The sequence below is a fragment of the Sciurus carolinensis genome, chromosome 14 (genome assembly GCF_902686445.1).
Source record: "Sciurus carolinensis chromosome 14, mSciCar1.2, whole genome shotgun sequence".
Taxonomy (NCBI): Eukaryota; Metazoa; Chordata; class Mammalia; order Rodentia; family Sciuridae; genus Sciurus; species Sciurus carolinensis.
This window is the reverse complement of record NC_062226.1, coordinates 818,714-839,764: the sequence shown is the minus strand read 5'-3', so window position 1 is coordinate 839,764 and position 21,051 is coordinate 818,714. Positions and strand designations below refer to the sequence as shown.

At 64.1% G+C, this 21,051-nt stretch overlaps 1 protein-coding gene across 4 annotated transcripts; it reads right to left on the bottom strand.

The window, feature by feature from the left end:
- Positions 1-2,374: 2,374 nt before the first annotated feature.
- Positions 2,375-21,051, bottom strand: Abca2 (ATP binding cassette subfamily A member 2). Of its 4 annotated transcripts, none has more exons than XM_047524633.1 (49): positions 20,871-21,051; positions 17,398-17,491; positions 17,117-17,119; positions 16,306-16,417; positions 16,065-16,228; positions 15,720-15,847; positions 15,495-15,605; positions 14,967-15,185; positions 14,319-14,686; positions 13,964-14,123; positions 13,276-13,404; positions 13,005-13,172; positions 12,838-12,934; positions 12,391-12,564; positions 12,205-12,307; positions 12,019-12,133; positions 11,719-11,909; positions 11,461-11,611; positions 11,177-11,381; positions 10,842-11,006; positions 10,580-10,760; positions 10,282-10,494; positions 10,005-10,201; positions 9,733-9,915; positions 9,329-9,513; positions 9,100-9,220; positions 8,593-8,829; positions 8,313-8,519; positions 7,973-8,075; positions 7,571-7,890; positions 7,284-7,518; positions 7,096-7,201; positions 6,897-7,008; positions 6,767-6,827; positions 6,520-6,694; positions 6,221-6,336; positions 6,005-6,152; positions 5,812-5,935; positions 5,611-5,743; positions 5,354-5,471; positions 5,017-5,195; positions 4,809-4,950; positions 4,592-4,726; positions 4,378-4,481; positions 4,221-4,313; positions 4,045-4,147; positions 3,834-3,971; positions 3,546-3,752; positions 2,375-3,071 (listed from the first exon to the last, which is right to left on the bottom strand). In XM_047524633.1, exons 1-49 carry the CDS (start codon positions 20,934-20,936, stop codon positions 3,036-3,038), a joined length of 7,335 nt encoding a protein of 2,444 aa, XP_047380589.1. In that variant the 5' UTR covers positions 20,937-21,051; the 3' UTR covers positions 2,375-3,035. The 4 variants fall into 4 exon arrangements, with proteins under 4 accessions (XP_047380589.1, XP_047380592.1, XP_047380591.1 ...); XM_047524636.1 differs by having other exon boundaries at positions 7,284-7,497; positions 20,871-21,050; XM_047524635.1 differs by lacking the exon at positions 17,117-17,119.

Below are 21,051 nucleotides of genomic sequence, written 5' to 3'. Positions count from 1 at the left end.
CACTGTCAGGTTCCCAGAGGTAAAGTGCTAGGAGGTGATCAGCACAAGGCTAAGCCGTTGTGAATGGGATCAGGACAGGGCCCCCCCGTCCAGGCTCTTCCACTTGAGGACACACAGTAGTGTGGCCCAGGTGAGTCACTCACCAGGGTTCCACCATGCCAGCACCCTGATCGTCCGGCCTCCAGAATTACAAGGAGTCATGTCTGCTGTTGTGGGCACCCCAGTGCATGGTCCAGAGCAGCCCCAAGTGGGTTGAGACAGGCTTCCTGGAGGAATGCCTGACCCTGCGAGGGGCAGAGGAAGCAAGGACACCCTCAAAGACTAACAGGAGAGATCAAAAGGACACAGAGATCCCGATGGAAGCTGTAACCCGCCCCTCTCCAGCCCCTCCCCACCCCCAATAGCATTTGTGTATATTAAAGCTGAAGAATTAAATTTTTAAAGAGTTTAAATTTTGGAAAAAAAAATAAAATAAAAGGACACAGAGGACCCCTTGGAGGGCCAAGCAAGCATAAGAAGTGTGACAGTAGAAGGGTCAGCATTGAGCATGTTCTGCCTCACTACAAAGAATCAAAGGCGACAGTGACAAGTGGTAACTTGGATTTTTTAAAAACCTACCAGCCTGCATTGATGTTTTCAAAAGTTTAGCAAAAAATGCCAGCTAATGAATGCAGAGAGGCCAATAATTAGAAAATGACCACCTCAGCTATTGCCCCCTGACTGGGTGTGTGGACAGGCTGTTCCTGCCCATTGTCTTCCCAGGTCTTAGACAGCGAGGGACCCTTCCCATGGAGACAGTGGCCATGTCGTGGCCAGGAAACCACCTGTAGCACCACAGGCCAAGGGACAGGGACCTCTGGAGCCCTGGCATGGCGTTTTTGCCACAGGTCCAGCCTGTGTCTGATGAGTCCCACCCAGGTGGAGGCTCTGTGATACCTGTCCAAGTCGAAGGGCAGAAGGGACAGCTGAAGGTACTGCAGAGGACTTTGCAGGGCAAGGCAAGGTAGGAGCGTGATTCCCAACTGGATCCCGGAACTTTTGAAATAGCTATTAAGGGCATGCCTGAGACACCGGAACCTGGGTGATGCGTCCCTGTCTTCTCTGGATGGTCTCACTCCTGGGAGAGAAGGCTCCAGCTCTGGGACTGCGGCCTGCACTCAGATGGTCAGCAGGAGAAGGGTGTTTACTGAGCTGAGCCCAGCAACGCAGTCAAGGGCCTGCAGGTGCACACTGTTCTCCCAACTTCTCTGAGTCTGTTGTCAGTAAAACGTTGGTGGGGTTGTTACAAACTGTCACTAGTGCAGGGCAGGAGTCAGCTGGGTGTGGCTCAGCACAGGGTCTCACTGGGTGCTGTGCCAGGCTGTGTTCCCCTCTGGACCTCGGGGTCCTCTTCTTGGCAGGTTTCAGCTCCTTGCAGTTGCAGGATAAAGGCCCAGGCCGCGAGAGGCCACTGCATGGTCCTGCCTTGAGGGCAGCCCCACCTCTCTACTCAACTAAACCAGGTCCACCCCTGCCGGCCTCCAGTGGAGCCAGCATTCCTGGAGACTTTCATACGCTCTCCCCTCCTGAGCGGCCCCAGGCCCAGGGGCAGCTCTGGGTCCAGCCACTGGGACTCCAGCACAGTGCAGCTGTCACGGCAGCACCAGGGACCACACCTGTCCTTCCCCAGCTCCTCCCCATGCACCCCTCCGCCAGCTGGGTGCCCCCCAGAGGGGCCTTCTGTGACCCCCCAGGCACTTGAAAACGAGAATGGGAGTCTGACCTCGGCCAAGCCACATGGAGTGCCTGGGGATTTCACCTGCTGTCTTTCACCTGGAGCAACCTGGCACCCGGGCTCCTGTGGCCTGTGGGTGGGTCCCTGCGTGTGCTCTCCTTCTGGCATGCCCTTCCCTGTTCTCCCTTCTACCTGGACTTCAGCCACAGCCGAGGGCCTCTCCACTTGGAAGCCCCCTCCATCCTCCAGATGGACAGCCCAGCACATAGTACAGCACCCTTTGTGGGTACTAGGCCTGGGTGGGGGGAGCCAGACAGGGAGGAGGCTCAAATGGGATGGGCAGGGGCCCAGGAGACCTTCCACTGAGCTGCCAACCTGTCTGTGGACCCCACCAGATGGGCCTCTCCCAACTAGGGGCTGTCCCAGTGCAGGGCCTGGGCTGTGTGGGAACGATGAGCCCCTGCCTGCCTCTCCAGCTGGGCCCCGGGCCCTTCCTCCACGCTGACCCGGCTGACCTTGCCCCATACCTGGACCTAGCAGGGCTTTTCCCAGCACAGCTCATCCAGCCCAGAAGTACCCTCAGGGTCAGGCAGCAGTGGTGGCAATAACGAGGCCCGCTGGGTCCATCCGCACACCCCTGCCCGCAGATACACACTCACGTGAGTTTCGCTTATTTATTGAAAACAAACGTGTGCGCTCTGTACAGGCCTGGCTCCCAGGTGGGCGCGGCAGGGGCCAAGCTGGGCGGGAGAGCAAAGGCAGCTGGGGGCAGGGAGGGGTTTGGCCCCTCACCTGACCAGCAGGGCCAGCTTATCCATTACTGCCACTCTGCCAGCAGCCAAGGCAGCCCCAACCACGTCGACAGCTTCCCATGGGTGGCCACCGTCCTGCCTGGCAGCAAGGCAAGGGAGCCCCTTCTTAAAGCAAAATAAATAGGTGGACAGTCCCAGCCCCAGGCCCTGCAGCTCTGGCTTCAGTGGTCAGTGAGAGAGAAGCCAGCCTGACCTGGTCGCTGCAGAGAAGGGCTGGCAGAGCTGGGCAGGGAGAGGGGCCAGGCCAGACCCCAAGGGTTTAAGGCAAAGCAGGGTGAGGGTGCGCAGAGCCCAGGGCCGGGCCAGCCTTTGGCACAATCAGGGCAGGGCGGCCATGTGACCGTGGGGCAGGGCTGAGGATGGTGGTGGCTGGAGGAGGCGAAAAGCCCCTTGGTCCTGAACCTCCCGCTCCAGGGCCTGGCAGGTGGACACTGAAGGGCACAGGCAGGGCCTCAGCCACCAGCTGACTCCTGTTCCCACAGTCGCATCCCTGACTCAGCCCCTGGCCGTCAGCAGAGTGTGTCCGTGTTGAAGGAGAGCTGGGCCTGGCGGGACAGGCAGGCTGGGCAGGTGTCTTCCAGCACCCTGGGGGTGCTGAGGGCACTCACACTGGGACGCTGGCCGGGGCCAGGCTCTCGCAGGCTCTCCTGCCTCCACCCCCCCAATGTTCTGTCCAAGTCTGGGCTCCTCCATGCAGCTCTGCCCAGCCCTGTGGCTGCTGTGTCTGCGTCTCTCTGTCTGCAGGCTCCGGTCCCTTCTGCTCCCCAGCTCTGCTCTGGAGTCCCAGAGCCACTAGCATGCTGTGGGCTCTGCGTTTGGTCTCTCTCTGCCTGTCCCCAGTCTCCCCTGTCTCCTCTAGTCCTCAGCACACACAGGTCCCTCTCTGCTGCCTTGACCTCTGACCAGCAGGCACCTCCATCCCAGAGCCTGACCCCCTCAGTGGCCTGGGTCCCTGCAGAGCTGGCCTAACTGCCCTGGTCATAAAGCCCTGGTGGTAGGGACAGTGGCATGTGGCTCACCCGCTCCTCCTCAAAGCTGATGAGGCCCTCGTCCTCTGTGTCCAGGTCCTCAGGCTCATCTGCCACCAGTGCCCGGAGCTCAGTGGGGGCTGGCCGGGGCCGCAGAAGGCTGAGCAGACGGCCGAGGGGGGACTGCAGGGCTGAGGGCGGCTCAGTCTCCTGCTGTTCCAAGTTGTCACTCTGTTTCTTGGCAAAGTTCACAAACACCTAGCCAGCAGAGGCAGGCAGGTGGGTGGGGTGGGCCTGGGCCGGCACTGCATGCCCCCCGCCCACTGCCAGCCTGCTCACGTTGTCCAGGGTGGTCTGGCTGACTGAGTAGTCCTCGATGCCCAGCACGCCCACCACCTGCTCCATCTTGCTGAACACCTGGGCCAGAGAGACGTGCTCGGACTTGAGCTGGTACTGCACCTTGGTGTGGTGCCGCTCCTGGGTGGAATTGGAGAGAGGTCAGGGCCGCCAGGCCAGAGATGGTCCCCTGGCCCCGTGAGGCCCTGCCCACCTTGAGCACAGCCTCTGGGAAGTTCCGGTTGAAGAACCGCACCACTTCCTTCACGTTCTGGCTGCTCTTGGTGCGCACAGTGATCATGTAGCCGTCTCCAAACCTGGTGGGACAAAGCCATGGCCGGGAGCCCTGTGGGGCCCACCAGAAGCACCTGGCACTCCGCCCTGGCTCACCTGTTTTTCAGGTGCTGGATGCTACCTAGACAGCGCAGACGTCCATTCACCATGATGGCCAGCCGCGTACACAGGGCCTCGCACTCTTCCATGCTGCAGGAGACACCGGGTTTGAACACTGAGGGGCCCCAGGGGCGGGGTGGGGCAGGGGGCTTACCTGTGAGAGGTCAGTACCACCGAGCGACCCGTCTTGATGAGGTCCAGAATGAGGTTCCAGAGGAAGCGCCGGGCCTTGGGATCCATGCCTGTGGTGGGCTCATCCTGGGGTGGGGGTCAGGTTCAGCCACTGTTCTGGCATCCCACTTGGGGTCACCAGGAAGATCAAGGTGGGGGACCCGACTCCCCACCCAGAGGACCAAGGAGGGGCTCACCAGGAAGATGAAGGCAGGGTACCCAATGAGCGCGATGGCAGTGGACAGCTTCCGCTTGTTGCCGCCACTGTAGGTACCAGCCGGCTTGTCTGCGTACTTGGTCAGCTCCAGCTTCTCCAGGGCCCACTTCACTACCTGGTGGGCAGATGTCCGTACAGGCTCAAGCTGGCGCACTGTGCCCACCACACCCCCCGGCGGCCCTGCCACAGGCCCTCACCCTCGCCTCGTCTTTCCAGGGTATGCCGCGCAGGCGTGTGTACAGCTGCAGATGCTCGCGGGCCGTGAGCTCGTCGAACAGGGCATCGAACTGCGGGCAGTAGCCGAGGCTCTGCTGCACTTGGAGCAGCTCCTTGAGCACGCTGGGGAGGCAGGCCTGTCAGCACCAGGGCGGCACGGGCACCCCGCCCCCAGGCGCCCCGGCGCACCTGTGCCCGTTCACGAAGGCCTCGCCCCCAGTGGTGCTCTCGTCGCCAGTCAGCATCTTGAAGGTGCTGGTCTTGCCGGCTCCGTTGACACCCAGGAGGCCAAAGCACTCGCCAGGACGCACGCCCAGGCACAGGCGGTCCACAGCCAGGATGCGGCCGATCTTGCGGGACTTGTACACCTGGCAGAGGAACCGCCCCTGTGTGCCTGGCCCCGCCCCTGTGTGCCTGGCCCCGCCCCTGTGTGCCTGGCCAGATCCACTTCCACTGTCGGGCTGAGCCACGGCTTCCCCCACCCCACTTTCCAGGTCCTGTCGCCCTCTCACTGCCCAGAGCCCACCTTAGTCAGGTTCTCAATCTTGACCATGTCATTGTCAGCATCCCCACGAAGCACTCTCTGCCGCTCACTGGCCACATCCACATCATCCTCCACAGGTTTGGTGGATACTGGCATGCGTCTATGGGGACGGGGTGGGCAGTGACTGGCCAGGCCACCCCTGCTGCCACCCAATCCCACCAATATCCACTCAGCCCTCTTGCTGTAGCCAGGGCAGGGTAGGCAAGTGGCTGCCTGCCCTGCCACTGCCCAGGACTCACTGTGGCTGTCTCAGGAAGTTGTACTGGCACATGATGGTAAGGAGGAAGCCCACGAAGCCTTCGACCGTCATGGCCACCAGCCCGCGTGTGACGATGTCCCACTCGAATGGGGACTTCATCTTGTCAAGCTGGCCTGTGGGCAGCAGGCTCAGCGGTGTGTAGGGCTGGCCCCAGCCCCCCGCCCCCCGCCCCGGGCCTCACCGATCTTGGCATAGTACTCGTTGATGTACTCGTTGTAGGCCATCTCCATGAGCCCGTGGCCCAGGTTGTAGTTGGGGAAGACCAGGAAGCAGCTCTTCAGGTAGCTGTTGACCACCTTCAGGTCCTGGGGGCCAGGCAAGCCTCAGGGCTGCTGCCCCAGGCCTGCCCCACCGCCCGCTGCGCCTGCCCCTACCTTGTCATGCTCGAAGAGCTGCAGCAGGAAGGTGGCCACGGTGGCCGTGATGCCGATGAAGAGGTTGATGACGATGAGGAACACGTAGGCTGAGCTGGGGACTTCGAACCAGAAGGAGGCCGGGTACATGACAGGCGTGATGGACCAGCTGCGGGCAGGCGGCAGGGTCACACGGGCACCGGCCCACCCACCACCACCCTGCACACCGCCCCTCACCCGTAGAGCAGGAACAGGGAGAGCACTGCTGGGAAGTTGGTGGGCGAGGTGTAAGCCGGCAGGTCGAACACAAACAGGATGAGGATGCAGCAGGTGGCCGGGACCAGGTAGTTGAGCTGCAAAGGTAGGGAGGTGAGGGAGGGGCCGGGAGGGGGAGAGGGCAGGGAGGGGCAGGTGGGGGATGGGGCAGGTGGGGGATGGGGCAGGAGTGGGGGATGGGGCAGGTGAGGGAGGGGCAGGGCAGGTGAGGAGGGGCAGGTGGGGGATGGGGCAGGGGTCAGAAGGGTGAGCAGGCACACCATGTCCCACACGTAGTTAGACAGCCAGTAGATGACGGGGTTGCAGCCACTGACGAACTGCAGGTGCTTGGCTTTGGTGGACTTCTCAGCCACAAGGAAGACCACAAAGCTGGCCGGCACGAAGGACATGGCCACAATGATGAAGATGGCGATGACCACATCTGTGCCCTGCAGCCTGGGGGAGGAGGGGCTCAGGCCCGGCTCAGGGCTGCTCCGCCCACCGGTCCCACCGGGCCGCCCCACCTACAGGTAGTCCAGGGAGAGGCTGGCGCTGGTCCTGTTCATGGGGTGGTTGGTGACGGTGATGCCTGCACACAGGGACGGCAGCCTCAGGCCCTGCTCCACCCCCGCCCACCCAGCCCCGACCGCCGGCTCACCGTAGGCTGCAGGGCTGCCCTTGCTCTTGGGCAGGTTGGCACGCAGGATGGCGTTGTTGAGGCTGTTAAGGTAGGTGGGCATGCTGTGGTAGCCCTTGTTATTGTAGAGCACCTGAGGAAGGACAGCGGGCTCAGAGAGGCCCCGAGCCCCAGGCCCTAGATAGCAGCTGCCCACCACGAGGTCCCGGCCACAGCTCACCTGGGCCACCCTGCGCACTGCGATCTTCCGCACCATGGGCGGGGCCCGGGCGCCAAAGGAGGCTGGGATGGACTTCTGGACATTGCCGAAGGTGATGGCCCCATACCTGGGCACGTGGGTGGAGGGGCAGTGAGGTCAGGCGGGCAGCACCCAGCAGCCCTCCCTGATAGCCCTCCTGCCCAGCTCACCGGTGCAGCCGGAATCGGTCAGAGGTGAAGAGCAGGTACTCAGAGACATTGTGGCCCGTGATGTCCGTCAGGATGTCTCCCGTGACCACACGCATCTGGGGCGGGTGCCCGCCCACACTGCTTGGGCAGGAGAAGCCTGTACCCTGCGCAGAGCAGGTGCAGCGGACAGGCTCCCGCACCAGGCGTGGCAGGGAAGGTGCAGACGTCCACGTCTCTGTGGGCACAGTGTGGCAAACTGAGACATACCCCTGTGTCCCGTGCACCCAGCAGCCCCCACGAGCCAGTACCTGGTCCCGAGGTGGATGGCAGGGAGGTGTTCCAGGCCTGGAGCGGGTCCTCATCCAGGGATGCAGGGGAGTCCGATGGGGCGGGAGAAGGTGGGGGTGGCACAAAGTTGGAGAGGGGCAGTCCCTGCGTGAAGGACTCCAGGCACATGCTGTCGAAGAACCGCGCGGCCAGCTGGCGGGACTCCCCGCTGCTCAGGTTCAGCGTGGGCCCCAGCGAGCTGTTGGTGGGAGACTTGAGCACGCAGGTGGCACCCACTCCCGAGGGCAGCCGGAAGGTGCCCACCAGCTGCTGGGGGCTGGCATCCGGTGACAGTCGCAGCCTGGGGATGCCACTGGGTGAGTGGGGTGGGGGCACCCATCTTCCCTCCCCCACCCCTGCCTCCTGTGGAGCCCTGGCCTCACCGGTACTCCCTGCGCTCCTCGTTGGCATAGGGGATGAAGTTGCCCCGGGGCTGGGTGTAGTTGTGGTACTGGGAGGGGGACAGCACCAGCGGGGGCAGGTCGCCTGGCAAGGGAGCAGGGTCAGCAGGTTCCAGTGCCCGCCACAGCCCAGGCCTGTCCCTTCCTACTACCCAGAGAGCCCAAGCTTGGGGTCTCAGCCCCTGGGAGGCAGGACTCCCACACCCGGTCCCCCATGAGGTCCAGAGCAGGGGGGACATCCCCAAGGAGGCCTGACAGAAGGTGGAGCCAAACAGGCTAGGGCTGGACACCAGCCTGCCCCCAGCAGGACGGGCAGTCATACCAATCTCGGGGACAGAGAGGGCCACAGTCATGGCCACACAGACGAAGAGGGCAGGCAGCAGGATCTGCGAGCAGAGAGCTTTGGAGTTGCGGCGGGCACAGTGGAAGCGCTTGACCAGGAGCCCGTGGAACTGCCGCACCTTCAGCCACCAGCCTTCCAGCTTGCGGCTGCCCTGCCCCACCCGAGTGAGGGCCTCCGCTTCTGCCTCTGTGCAGAGAGGCTGGGCTGAGTGTGCGGCCCGCACCCCGGGGCCCACCCGGCCTGGCCTTCCCGGCCACACCTTGCAAGCTGATGTTGTCTGGGTCCTGCAGGTTGTCCACGAGCGGGCGGTAGTCGCCACAGACGTCAGCGCAGCCGGCTCCCTCGCCGCCACGGGCAGAGCCCACTGAGGACACAGACTGCAGGGACGCCTGCGACTCGGCCAGCTCCGAGCACCGGGCCAGGTTGCTGGGCTGGCCCTCCCCGGACACCAGGCCCTCCGCCCCGGGAAGCACGTCCTTCCTGGACTCCTTCACGTCTGCCACAGAGGAGGGGACAGCGAGCGGGGGAAGGCTGAAGGCTGACTGCCCCTAAGGCCTGCCCAGCAGCTCAGCCCCTGCTGTCCACCCAGGACCCCAGCTCCTAGCCTCACACCTAACCAGGAGCTGTGGTACCATGCCCAACCACCCGGTACCCACGCTGACCTTGGGCAATCCTGGCCTCTCATTATCACCCAGGAGTCCCTGACGCCCCCAAGTGAGGCCCTGTGGGGTGGGGCAGGCTGCTGGGCAGCTCTGGGGCCTCTCACCAGCCTCGCTGTTCTCCAGCGACTGGTCCTCCTCCGACACCTTGAGGAACACCTCCTCCAGGGTCGTGTCCATCAGCCCGAAGCTGCTCAGGTGCAAGCCATCCAGGCTGTGCTCCAGGTGCTGTGAGGGCGTGGGGAGAGGCCAGGCAGGTGGACACATGGGGCAGGGGTGCGCCCGCCTCCCGCCCGGCCTGGCCCCCGACCCGAACCCCGTGCTCCGCCCTCACACCTGGAAGAGGCGCTCAAAGGCCCCCTTCTTGGCGGCCTCGCTGGGCAGGATGTAGGAGAGCTCGGTGCTGGTGTCTGAGACCAGGAGGCAAGAGGCCACGTGCTTGCGGATGAACTGGGACACCTGGGGCTCTGAGCAGCTGCTCAGGGGGGCCCGGCCTGGAGGGCTGGATGCCAGTCCTGGCTCTGGAAGGGAGGCAGAGCCGGGAGGGGTTCACTAGGAGACCAAGTAAGAGGGACCCTTGATGGGAACCAGGTCAAGATGGGGACGTGGGGCGGGGCCAGGTCCCCTGGCATCCTGGGTCTGATGGAGTGATGCTGAGGGTCCATCTCTCCACCGTGGGGTCCCAGGTAGGGGGTCCTGGGGCAGGGGTAGTCCGAGGCCAGCTCAGCCTCAGCACAGACCTTGGGGGGCCCCGGGTTCGGCAGGCCGCTTGACCAGTGTGAGGCGGTACCCGTCGCCGTAGGCGCCCTTGAGGAAGAGCGGGGAGCCACAGCACTTGAGCTTCCCATGGGAGATGATGGCGATGCGGTCCCCCAGCAGGTCAGCCTCATCCATGTGGTGAGTGGAAAGGAGGATGGTGCGACCTGCAGGGTGGTCCAGACCCGGCTCAGGGGCGGGTCAGAGTGGGCAGGGGTGCCCACACCTGCCCATGCCAGCCGGGTGTTCCGCTCACCTGGCTTGTACTTCAGAATGAGGTCCCAGATGGCCCGGCGAGCATAGGGGTCCACACCGGCAGTGGGCTCGTCCAGGATGATGGCACGGGAGCCACCCACAAAAGCTATGGCCACAGAGAGCTTGCGTTTCATGCCACCCGACAGCGTCTGCACCAGGGAGTGGCGTTTATTGGACAGCTCCAGGTCCTCGATCATCCTGGGGACCAGACAGGAGGGCGATGGCGGGGGTCTGCAGAGGCCCCGCCCGGGGTTCGCGCCCCGCCTGCGCCCACCCACTTGTCCATCTCCTTGTGGATCTCCTCCTGCGCCATGCTCTTGAGCCGCGAGTAGAACCACAGGTGCTCCTCCACCGTCAGTCGGTCGAACAACACGTTGTGCTGCGGGCACATGCCCAGGTTCTTGCGGATCTCGTCCATCTCTGTGCGGATGTCGTGCCCATAGATGGTGGCCGAGCCCGAGGTTGGCGGGAACAAGCCGGTCAGGATGGACCTGGGTGGGTGGACAGGGTCAGGACCCACCCCCTAGCAGGGATCCCACCCTGCCCAGCTGGTTACGCTCTCCTGTCCCTACTCACATGGTGGTGGTCTTGCCAGCCCCATTGTGGCCCAGGAAGGAGACCACCTGGTTCTCGTAGAGGTTGAGGCTCAGCTTGTTCAAGGCCAGCTTCTTGTCATTCTTGTAGACCTTGGTGAGCTTGTCTACACATACGACCAGGGGCAGGTGGGTGGGCTCTTCTTCCATGCCACGTGTCTCCTCTGCACCAGGGCTGTGGGTCAGCGGGGCAGGAGCTGCCCCCAGGGCACCCACCCCAACCAACATTCTGGTGCCAGCCTCACCAAAGCGCCGGCTCTCCATGGCGCAGGCCTGGTCCTCCTCCATGATGCTGAGTCGGGGGGCACGTGCCCAGGGCCAGCTCCACTCCCAGGCCTCTGTCCGCCCACTGCCCAGCCAGTAGGACTTCTGCAGTGGGAAGTACCAGGGTCGGGGCAGCCCATACATGCCTGGGGGTTGGGGAGAGAAGAGGAGGCTGACCTAAGACCTGGGGGTGACTGTCCACTGTGTGGGTCATTTGCCCACCCAGGGAGCTGCCCCTGCTGTATTTGGGAGGAAGCGCAGACCTGGCCCCACGGCTGCTGGGGATCCCCACCTCCAGCCTCAGGTGGGCCTGTACCTGGATGCACAGCCTCAATGTACCACGTGAGCACACCATAGACAACTGCGTCCACCATCAGCATGGTGACAGCAAGGAGCAGGTTGAAGTCATCGCCTTCCACGGGGGACTGGCTGAATGTGTGCCACTGGATGCCCACACCTGCTACCTCATACAGCGCAAAGTACTTGGAGCCCAGGCCAAAGGCTGTGGTGGACATCAGGGACTAAGAAGACAGCAGTATCAGTTGTGGGCAGTGTCCACCCCACCCCACCCCACCTGTCCCATCCACCCGGGGCCCTCACCGCAATGCACTTTTCGAAGGCCGTGATCTTGTCATGAGCCACCTCCTCACGGATCGCCACGTACATGTAGGGCACATAGCTCAGGAAGTAGATGATACCACCACAGGCTGAGGCCAGCTTGGCCTTGGAGTACAGCACGGACACCAGGAAGCTGGGCAGGTGTGGCCACAGCACCCTCAGCATTGTGCCCAAAGCTCCCCCCATCCTGCACGCCCTGCTGGGGCCCACACAGCTTTGGGTGCCCCCGCCAGTGCTCACCAGAACATGATTGTGGCCACAGCATAGACAGCCAGGAAGAGCCAGATGATGAGCACGTGGCTGTGCATGAGCACCTGGCCGTACTTGAGGATGGCGGTGAGCGCGGTCACCGAGATGGACAGCTGCACAAAGCCAGTGATGAACCAGGCCACCCAGTGTACCGCGTTGTTGAGGCCCATGGTCTTCATTACCTGTGGTGGGTGGGTGGCAGGCAAGGCCCCATGGGGCAGGGCACAGGAAGGGACCACCCTGTCCAGCCCAGCCTGGCAGGGGGGTGCCCGCAGGTGCCCAGGTGCCCACCTCCTTGAGGCGGTGCTCCTTCTCAGCCACTATGTGCTGGATGGTCATGGCCACAGAGTACACCCAGGAGATCACCATGCAGAGCGGCATCATGTGCTCGATGACGAACAGGAAGCTGGTGGGGGCACAGGCGTGAGCGCGGCTCCGGCCTCGGGGGCCCCCTCGGGGCGCGCGCTCGCCACTCACTCGTCGCGCGTGTAGCAGGGGTAGGGGAACATCTGCACGTAATTGCCGGGCTCCACCACGTCGTGGCCCACGAAGGTGTTGATGATGGCGCGCTCCATCATGTCTGCGGGCGGGCGCAGCCGTCAGCGGCCTCGTGTGCCGCGCCGCGGGGACCCCACACCCCCCGCTGGCGGCTCTGCCCCTCACCCTGGATCCAGACGAAGCCGTAGAGGAAGTAGAAGCGGCCACCGGTGTTGGGCCCGGGCCGCCAGTAGGCGCGGCGGATCTCGTTGGTCTTCTCGGTGAAGCTGGAGTTCTGGCGGATCTTATAGTGCACGTGCGGCGGCAGCGAGCCATCCTTCCGCGTCTGGAAGATGACACCTGGGGACCCGAGGCAGGCGGGGTCGAGGGGCGGGGCCAGCAGGGTCAGGGGCGGGGCCAGGGAAAGGTGGGGCCGGGCTGCAGGGGAAGCAGCGCTGTGGGGCGGAGCCTTAGCAAGGCGGGGCTGGGTGGTGAAGCGGGCAGGGCTAGAGGACAGGGTGGGCCAAGCAGTGGGAGGGTAAAAGGGGACTGGCGCTTGCGCGGGACATAGGGCAGGACAGGAGGAGCGGGTGGAGGGGCCCGGCAGGAACCCCCCGCCGGATGGCAGCTCACTGGCAAACACCGTGACGTTGTCCTGGTAGGCCTGGTTGAGCGTGTAGTTGACTATGCTCTCCTCGTCCGGAAAGCCCTTGAAGATGTCCACGCTCACCTGGGGGAGGCATCCTTAGAGTCCGCCCTGGCCATGGTACCGGGTGGGGGGCGCGGCTGTGCCACCCCACCTTGGACATGAACTGGATCCAGCCGCAGGCCGCATTGTCAATTGTGTCCAGCTGCTGCAGAAGGGCTGTGCCGTTGGGCAGCGAGAAGTTGTCCTGGCGCAGGGCGGGGGGCAGCTCCTCCAGCGACAGGTTGAGTGCTTCCGGGTGCTGCCGCAGCTCCTCCACATACTGGGATGGAAGGCCAGCTCAGAGGGTGGCCAGAGCCCACCAGCCCCGGGAGAAAGGGGCTCCCCCACCCCACAAACTGCTAGGCCACCTCCCCCATCCCCACCTGCCGCAGCCAGTGCAGATGCTGCTGAAGACCACCCTGCTCCAAGAAGCTGCGGATCTCGGCAGAGATGTTGAGCCAGACCTGGGCGTAGTGAGTCACGTTGCCCACAAAGGCGAAAGTCTCGTTGGCCTGTAGTGAGGGCAGGGGACTCCAGGAAGGTGCCCAGCCAGCATGGAGGTCCTCTCTTCCCCCACTTCCCCAGTCCTGCTCTGACAGCACTCCCACCTGGAGGCGCCCCGTCCTGGAACCCCTCTGTGCCCTGGGCCCCGTCAGGTCCATTTCCAGCCCTGGCCTTCCTGTTCCAGACAGAATTTCGTTCCGAACACCCCACCCCCTGGATGCTGCTTTGGGAATCCCTAGACACACCTCTCACCCACCAGCACTGTCCTGCTCCCGTCACGGCCAACCAGCAGGGGACCCCAGGCAGACCAGCCCCACCAGGGCATTCAAGCACCCCAATGCATCTGTACCTTGAATCCCTGGACTCCACAGGTTCCCCTCACCTGTGGAGCCACATCAGTGCTCCAGGGCCTGTGTACCATGCCCTGCATGGTGCCACACCCTTACTATGCCCGTTCTACTGACCACCTCTGCAGAGGTCCCAGGCCTGCAGAACCCGCCACCCAGCCTTGGGCTCCTGCCTGTGTGAAACGCACAGCTCATGCACCAGCATGCCAGACCCACGTACCTTGAGGATGACGCGGTCAGCCTCGGAGCCTGCGGGTGCATACAGGATTTTGGGGTTGCTGGTCATGAGGTGCACAAGAAGTCCCAGGTTCCGCTGCTCCTTGCTTGTGAAGCCCAGGGAGCTCATGTTGCCCCTCCGCAGCGCCTCTGGCTCGATTGTGCTGGCACAGGTGCGGGGAGGAGTCAGAGGTCAGGTAGGTGCTGTGGTCTGGGCAAGGGGCTCAGGAGTGGGGCAGGGAATCAGGGTAGACGTTGGGCAGGGCACCAAAAGACATTCAGATGGAGGGCCCTGTGTCAGGACCAGGTCATGGGCTCAGGCATTGTGCCACGTGTCCTCACTGACCCTCCAGACCTACCGGTTGTTCCCACACAGGATGGGCTGCAGACCTGCCCACAGCTGCACAAAGGCGGAGCACTGGCCCTGCAGCGTGTCTGGGGAGGCCGGGGCTGCCGCTGGCGGGGGGCCTTCCTCTGCCGTGGAGTTGGAGCCTGCACTTGCGCCAACCCCAGTGCCATTGGCTGCACCTCCCGGGCCACTGGCTGAAGGCACTGGGGCCCGGCCAGTACAGGCGCCCTGGGGCAGCAGCAGGGCCAGGGCTGACAGGACGTCCACATCTTGCAGAACCTTCTGGGCATCCAGCAGGTCCCCTAAAAGTGCCTGAAGCCTGCGTGGGGGTGGCGCCTGCTGCTGGGAGTCCGAGCTGTTGGGGGCATCCAGGCCCAGCTAGGGAAGATGGGGCACATGGCCAAACTCAGGCTGGGAACTACGGGTGGGTGGGTGAGGTCAGGGTGGAACAGGGAGGACACCAGCAGAGGACACGGCTGGGGAAGGAGGCTGCCCACAGACTACAGATAGAGGCCAGGGGGCATGAATCATGGTGGGGGGTACTAGATGGCGAGCCGCAGGCACCGTCCCCTGTACTGCCTGACAACAGAAGCTTCCCTAGGACCGTAGGGAGGTCAGCACCTCCTCCAACCCAGTCAGCTGGCAGGCAGGGCCTTACCTGCTGGGAGATCTTGGCCATGTCCAGCTGGTTCCGGAGCTCAGCAGCCAACCAACTGAAGCGCTGGGCACGAGCTGCAGCCTGCCCACTGCAGATAGTGTCCCGGTAGCCCTGCAGGGCTGTCTGCTGACCCTCAGGCATGGTGAGGACCCGGCCCAGCTCCCCAGAACCTGGAGCACATGTGAGCTGCTCCAAGAGAGCAGGGGCCAGCAGCAGCTCCTGAGAGCAAGATACAGGGGACAGCTGGGACCACACAGGGACTCCATCCCAACCAGAAGGAGACCAAAGGCCCAGGCCGGGTGGTCTGGGCCTCACCCTGCCCCAACTGCTGTGCCAGCCTGGGACCTCGGGGTTCTGGGCTGTAAGTGGAGGCTCATGTCACCATTTGCCTCCTCCCCCTCCCCATGCCAGTCACAAACTACCAGAAGGAGCCCCACGTGACCAGGGAGGGCCCTTTCCTCACCCACAGGGCAGAAGTCCCCACCCAGAGCAGGCTTACAGCTCCCATCCCAGGGACAGGCCCCTCACCTCCATCCGGAGTAGGGGACTGCTACCCAGGTGGCTCCAAGGTGCCTGACCCCTGGGGAAGCCTGACTCCCCACGCAGGGCAGGCAAAGGACCAGAAAGCAGGCGGTAGACCTGGGGGGGAGGGAGGAGGCCTCAGGCTGGGGCCCTTGCATCCCCTTCCCCACCACACTGGAGGGGCACTCCAGGCCAGTGCTGTGCCCACTGCTGAGGCATGCCCCATCTCACCTTGGGCAGGTCCACACGGGCAGCCAGGAGGGCCTGGGCTGTGCTGTTGGGCAGTGAGAGGTTCTGCATCAGGAAACGCCAGAGCTCCCGTGGGTCCCTGGCCACCGAGTCCAGAGAGAAGGAGGACACTGGACAGGCAGGAAGATGAAGCTGAAGGGTCAGCACTACCCTGGGCAGAGCACCAAGGCTCAGCGACTGTAGCGGCAGCAAGGAGAGGCCCGCCAGAGCACATGCATGTGGAGCAGCACGTGCAGATGCAGAAACCCAGGCGGAGCTTGGTCACTGCCCAGAGTGACAAAGCAGTGCTTGAGGCCCTCCCCCCAAGCCCACCTCCCAAGTGCACACCTGTAGGTCTGTCCGAGTGGCTCTCCCAGGTGCCTGGGCCTGAGCTTAGGGCCTCCAGGTCATGACGCAGGGCCTCGAGCTCCGAGCCGAGGCTGGGCCGTGCTGGGTCAAACAGGTTGCCCTCCTCCACCACGCGGTTGAGGCGCTCCAGCAGCTGGGTGACCCTGCACCACCAGGGGACGTCACCCTCTGGGATGGGGGAGGGGGAGTGGCCGGCTCCCAAGGGGCAGGGGTCACTCACGTGGAGTTGGCATACTGCAGGAAGCCAAACTCATCCCGCTGGCCATCGGGGCACAGAGACTGCATGACAGGTAGGATGCCGGCGGAGGTCAGGGGTGCTGCTGTGTAGAAGGCTGGAGGGGACAGGGAGAGGGGTCAAGTAGAGGGACAGGCCAGGGGGTGGTCAAGAGAACGACAGGGAGGGCAGGACAGAGCACCTGGCCCATGGCTGTGCTAGGGCCAAGAGTTCTGATGCAAATGATTCTAGCAGGTCAGAGGTCAAAGAGGCACCTGCACCCCTTCCCCTATAACTCCCAGAGTCTCACTCTCTCCTGAGCCCATGAAGCCACAATGCCCTGACACATCCCCCCACAGGGCCCAGGGGAGCACTGAGGCCCTACTGGGCACGACCTCTGACCTCTCAGGCCAGCTGGTTAGCAGAGTGAGTGCAAGAGCCCACAGGAGTTTGAAGGGAGAGCAGCCAGGCTGACCCTGCCCCAGCTTAGGCTAGCCCAGACTTAGCCCAGGTTAGCCCAGGCATCCCACCCCTAGAATGCATAGCCAGGGGATCCCACAGACACCCTGATGAGGAAATGCCCAGCAGCCTGACCAGGACATCAGTGGTGGCCCAGTTGGCCTGGCCTTTCGCTACCCACCACCACCCCGTCACTGCCCACCACTGCCTTGTAAGCCAGCTCTTCCTGACCAGGGCAGGAGCTCTGCAGAAGTCAGCGGCCGGGGGCAGGGGTGCTGTTAATATAAGCAGGAAGGGTGCTCAAGCTGCACCAGGAGGCCACACAGGCCCCACAGCTGCCGCCTGGGCCGTCACTTACAGACTGCACGCGGCCGGCGGAAGAGGACAAGACCATGCAGGGCGGGGGAGGGGGTCGAAACAGAACAGAGGAGACAGTGAGTGCCCAGCCTGCCAGCCACAGAACTGTCACACTGGTGGCCACACAGACAGCCACACCTCCACAGCACAGCTAGGGGATGTGGCCGGGTCCACGCCTGGGGAGCCAGAGTCAGGCACGTGCATTTGGGCACACAGGCTCGAAGCAGCGGGCCTGACCCTCCCTGTCCACCCGCTGTGCCCCAGATCAGGCCACTGCCTCACCTTCCTTCACTGAGATGGTGGGCTTCTTCTGCCGCAGCCCCAGCAGGATAAAGAAGAGGACGAGTGGAATGAAGATCTCGAAGGCCAGGACCCACTGAAAAGGGTGGACCACGTAAGCCTGGCTTCCCTCCACCACCTGCCCAGCTGCACATGAGGCACCTGTGTGGGCTCTGCCCCTCCCTAAGCTCCCTCCAGGCCAGCCCAGCCAGTCAGGACCGCAGGTCAGCACAAGGTCTTCAGGTCCGACCAAGTTCGCAGCCCCTTTTGGGGCACCCGGTGCCCCCAAACAGGTTTCCTGTCCCCTGTCCTAAGTTCTACTTGCCACACTGGGAACACCGGCCTTCTGAGAGCCTTGGGCCAGCAGGGCCAGGTCAGTCCACCAGTGATCCACTGTGTCCCAAGCATATCACCCCCGTCAGCTTCAGGGTGGCTGGGCAGGACCTTGGAGGCCGTCGCAGACCCACACTGTCTCTTCCTGCAGCTCCCACCTACTCCCAGGGTCACCCCCCACCAGGACCTGGGAAGTGAGGCCTAGGTAAGGGAGGCCCACCTAAGCCCAGGACCCTGAGCCTCTGGGGAGACCTTGCCAGAAGTCTGACAGCCCCCAGTTCTGAGGCAAAGGCACCGCTGTCCACCGGGGTCTCTCACGAACAACTCCTGCTACCTGAAGCCAGGCCACAAGCTGAGCCCCAAGGGGCCTGCTCTGAGTGGGAGGGACGTGCTCGAGACCCCCAGGGCCCAGGTTTCCTTGTTAGGTCCCCAGCTCAGAGATGGGGGTGGGAGGGCCAGTGCTCTTGGGGAGCCCTGCGGACCAGCCCTCTCTGAGACCCACAGGACAGAGGGCCCTGGGCCTGCCCCCATGGATCTTCTCAGGGGCACCGGTTCCCTTCGCCCTCATCCCCACACTGAAATAGACCAGGCCCCCAGCGGTGTTGTGTGTGGCTAGCTTAGCCCCCGTCCCCGGCAGCGCCCACTGTGCTTGGACAATAGCGCTCTGTGATCCAGAACACCGTGCTGTGTGTGCACACCCCACACTCGCCCCAGCCCGTGCCAGCCTCCACCCCCTCCCTGAGCCAGGATGGAGTCCAGGACATCGAGGAGGAGCTGTGAGCACCCCAGAGCAAGGGTGGCTGGAGGCAGGGGTCACGGCCAGGTGCCAGCCCCGCCCACACCCGCCGGACACTGGCACCTCTGTCACTATAACTGCAGCAACACACCATGGCTACCTCCCCCATTGCTATAGCAACGGCTGTGGCCATGCACGAGCTGCCAGGAGGAGGAGAGTCCTGGTTGGCAGGCAGGTGGCACAGGTCCAGCACCACCTGGGTGCCCCACCTGGGCTCCTGCAGGTGACCAACCTCTCTCCCCCAAGACCAGCCCTGTAGGTAAACATTGTCCCAGGGTCTGATACCCTCCCAGGACCTTGCTCCCTACCCCCCACCCAAAGTCCCATGACTGCTGTGACAAGGGTGAGGACAGTGGGACTCAAGGGTGATGCTGTGGCCTTTTGCCCCAGTTACTTGGTGATAATGATTTCCTCCCTCCACCAAGGGCGGCCTGGGGCCCCAGGTGGACCCACATCCCACAATCCCAGGTAGGGAAACTGAGGCACAGCCCCTGGGAGGAGGGGGCATACAGGGCAAAGGTCCTGGGTTCCTGCCCCCACCCTGAAGTTTGCACATGAATACCCCTGTCCCCGCACGGCACACAGCAGGTAAGACCGAGCCTCTGCCTCTCCAAACCCGGCCCCAGGAGTCCAGCTCCAATGCCCAAGGCCCTTCCTGGGAAAGTGGGGATCCAGAAGAAGAGAGCCTGGTGTCCCATCAGCTCCAGTCCCACAGGCAAACTCAGTCCTCTTGGAGAAAGAAATTCCCATTTGCCACAGCCATAGGCTGGGGCCCTCCACGGTGGCCTAGGGGCCTTTAGGAATGCTGTAGGGTGGGGGACCTGGAAGGTTCTGGGGAAACAGCACAGTCTAGCAGGGGCCACTCCTGGGGGTAGAACAGAGGGCACCTCCCACCTGCTTGACAAGTAGCCCCATAAGCTACTGCTCCCTTCCTGGAGACTTGGGGTCCCAGTGGATGCAGGGCCACATTCCAGGCTCTGCTCCCAAGCCCTGGGGGGCCTTCCTGACAAACACCCTGGGGCTAATACTAATATGAGCCCCCAGCCCCACCCTGCTGTCCCCAGGGACCAAAGCTAGAGCTGTGGCCCAATCCTCAAGACCCCATGCTGCCAGCCCCAGGCACTGTGGGCAAGACACTACCCACCCTGGCTCCCAGCCAAGGCCAGGTGCCCAGAGGAACCCTGTAGGCTGTAATGATGATGACCACCCCACCCTTCCACAGCCCTGGGTATTCCACTGTGCACTCTGAAGCCCCTCTCCAGGAGGAACATAGGCAGGAGCTGGTGCCACCCAAGAGATTCTAGTGCCCAGGGTGGGCAAAAGGATGCCACCTCCTCCTCAGAACCCCCACCACCCTGTGCCCTGTGCTGGAAAATCCCAAGGGCCTTCAGAAACCCAAGCTGGCACAGGCCTCCTGTGGTGCACCTGTCCTCCTGGGGCCAGAGCAAGGAGAAGCAGCCAAGGGCCAGCAGGACACCCATGCCCCAGCCCTGCTCCCCCAGGAACCCTGCCCTCACAGCTCTGTGTTCTGGCTGCCCCTGGAAGTGCTGAGCGTGAGCTGGTGGTCACAGCTCTACTTGGCAGGACCCATCCCAGAGATGCCTGGGGCTGCAGGATTCAGAGTGCGGATCAGTCTGTCTCGGGGAGAACTTGTCCCAGAGGACAAAAGGTGCTGGGATGCTGGGCGAGGCTGGCACAAGGGCGATCTCGGTGGAGAGAAGGCAGAAGCGAGGGTTGTGGACGTGCCAGGAGAGGTGTGGAGGAGAGGAGGAAAGGAGGAGAGGAGGGGAGAGGAGGAGGAGAGGAGGAGAGGAGGAGAGGAGGAGAGGAGGAGGAGGAGGAGGAGGAGGAGGAGGGGGGTGGGAGGCGGCGGCTCCCTGGAACCAACTTGGGCCTCAGGCGTCTGCCCAAGGGCAGAGGGCGGGTGGAGGGAGGGAAGGGACAGGTCGCTGCGGGGCTCCAGAGGAGTGGGTCCAGGCCCACGGAGCCTTGGTGCTGGATGGAGTGCCCCAGGCCAGCGCTGGGTCCTGGGAGCCAGGACCTCCCGGGAGCCCGAGTCCTGGGGGCCACCTGTCCCTACCCCCATCCCCCGCGCAGCCGGCCGGCGAGCGCTGCGGAGGGCGTCCGCCCGTGACTCAGCCCAGCGGGCGCGGGCGGCGCGCTGACACCGCCGAGACCCTCCCCGAGGCCAGGATTCGGGCCAAGCGGTGGGGCTGCGGGGCTGCGGGGAGGGGGCTCGGCCCGCGCCCGCCGGGGTCTGCGTGCGTCGATGCCTCACGTACGCGCGGGGAGCGCGCCGTGGACCGGGCGCGCGGCCTGCGGCTGGCGGGCGGGCGCGGGGGCTCACCGGGCTCCGGCGCTTCAGCGTCACGTTCTTCCAGAGCAGCAGCTGCAGCTGGTGCAGGAAGCCCATGGCGCGGCCGCGCTCCGCCGCTCACCGCCGCGGCCCGCTCCTCTGCGCGCCCCGCCGGGCCCCGCTGCCCGCCGCGCCGCTCGGCATCGCCCGCGCGGGGCGGGGCGCTCGGGCG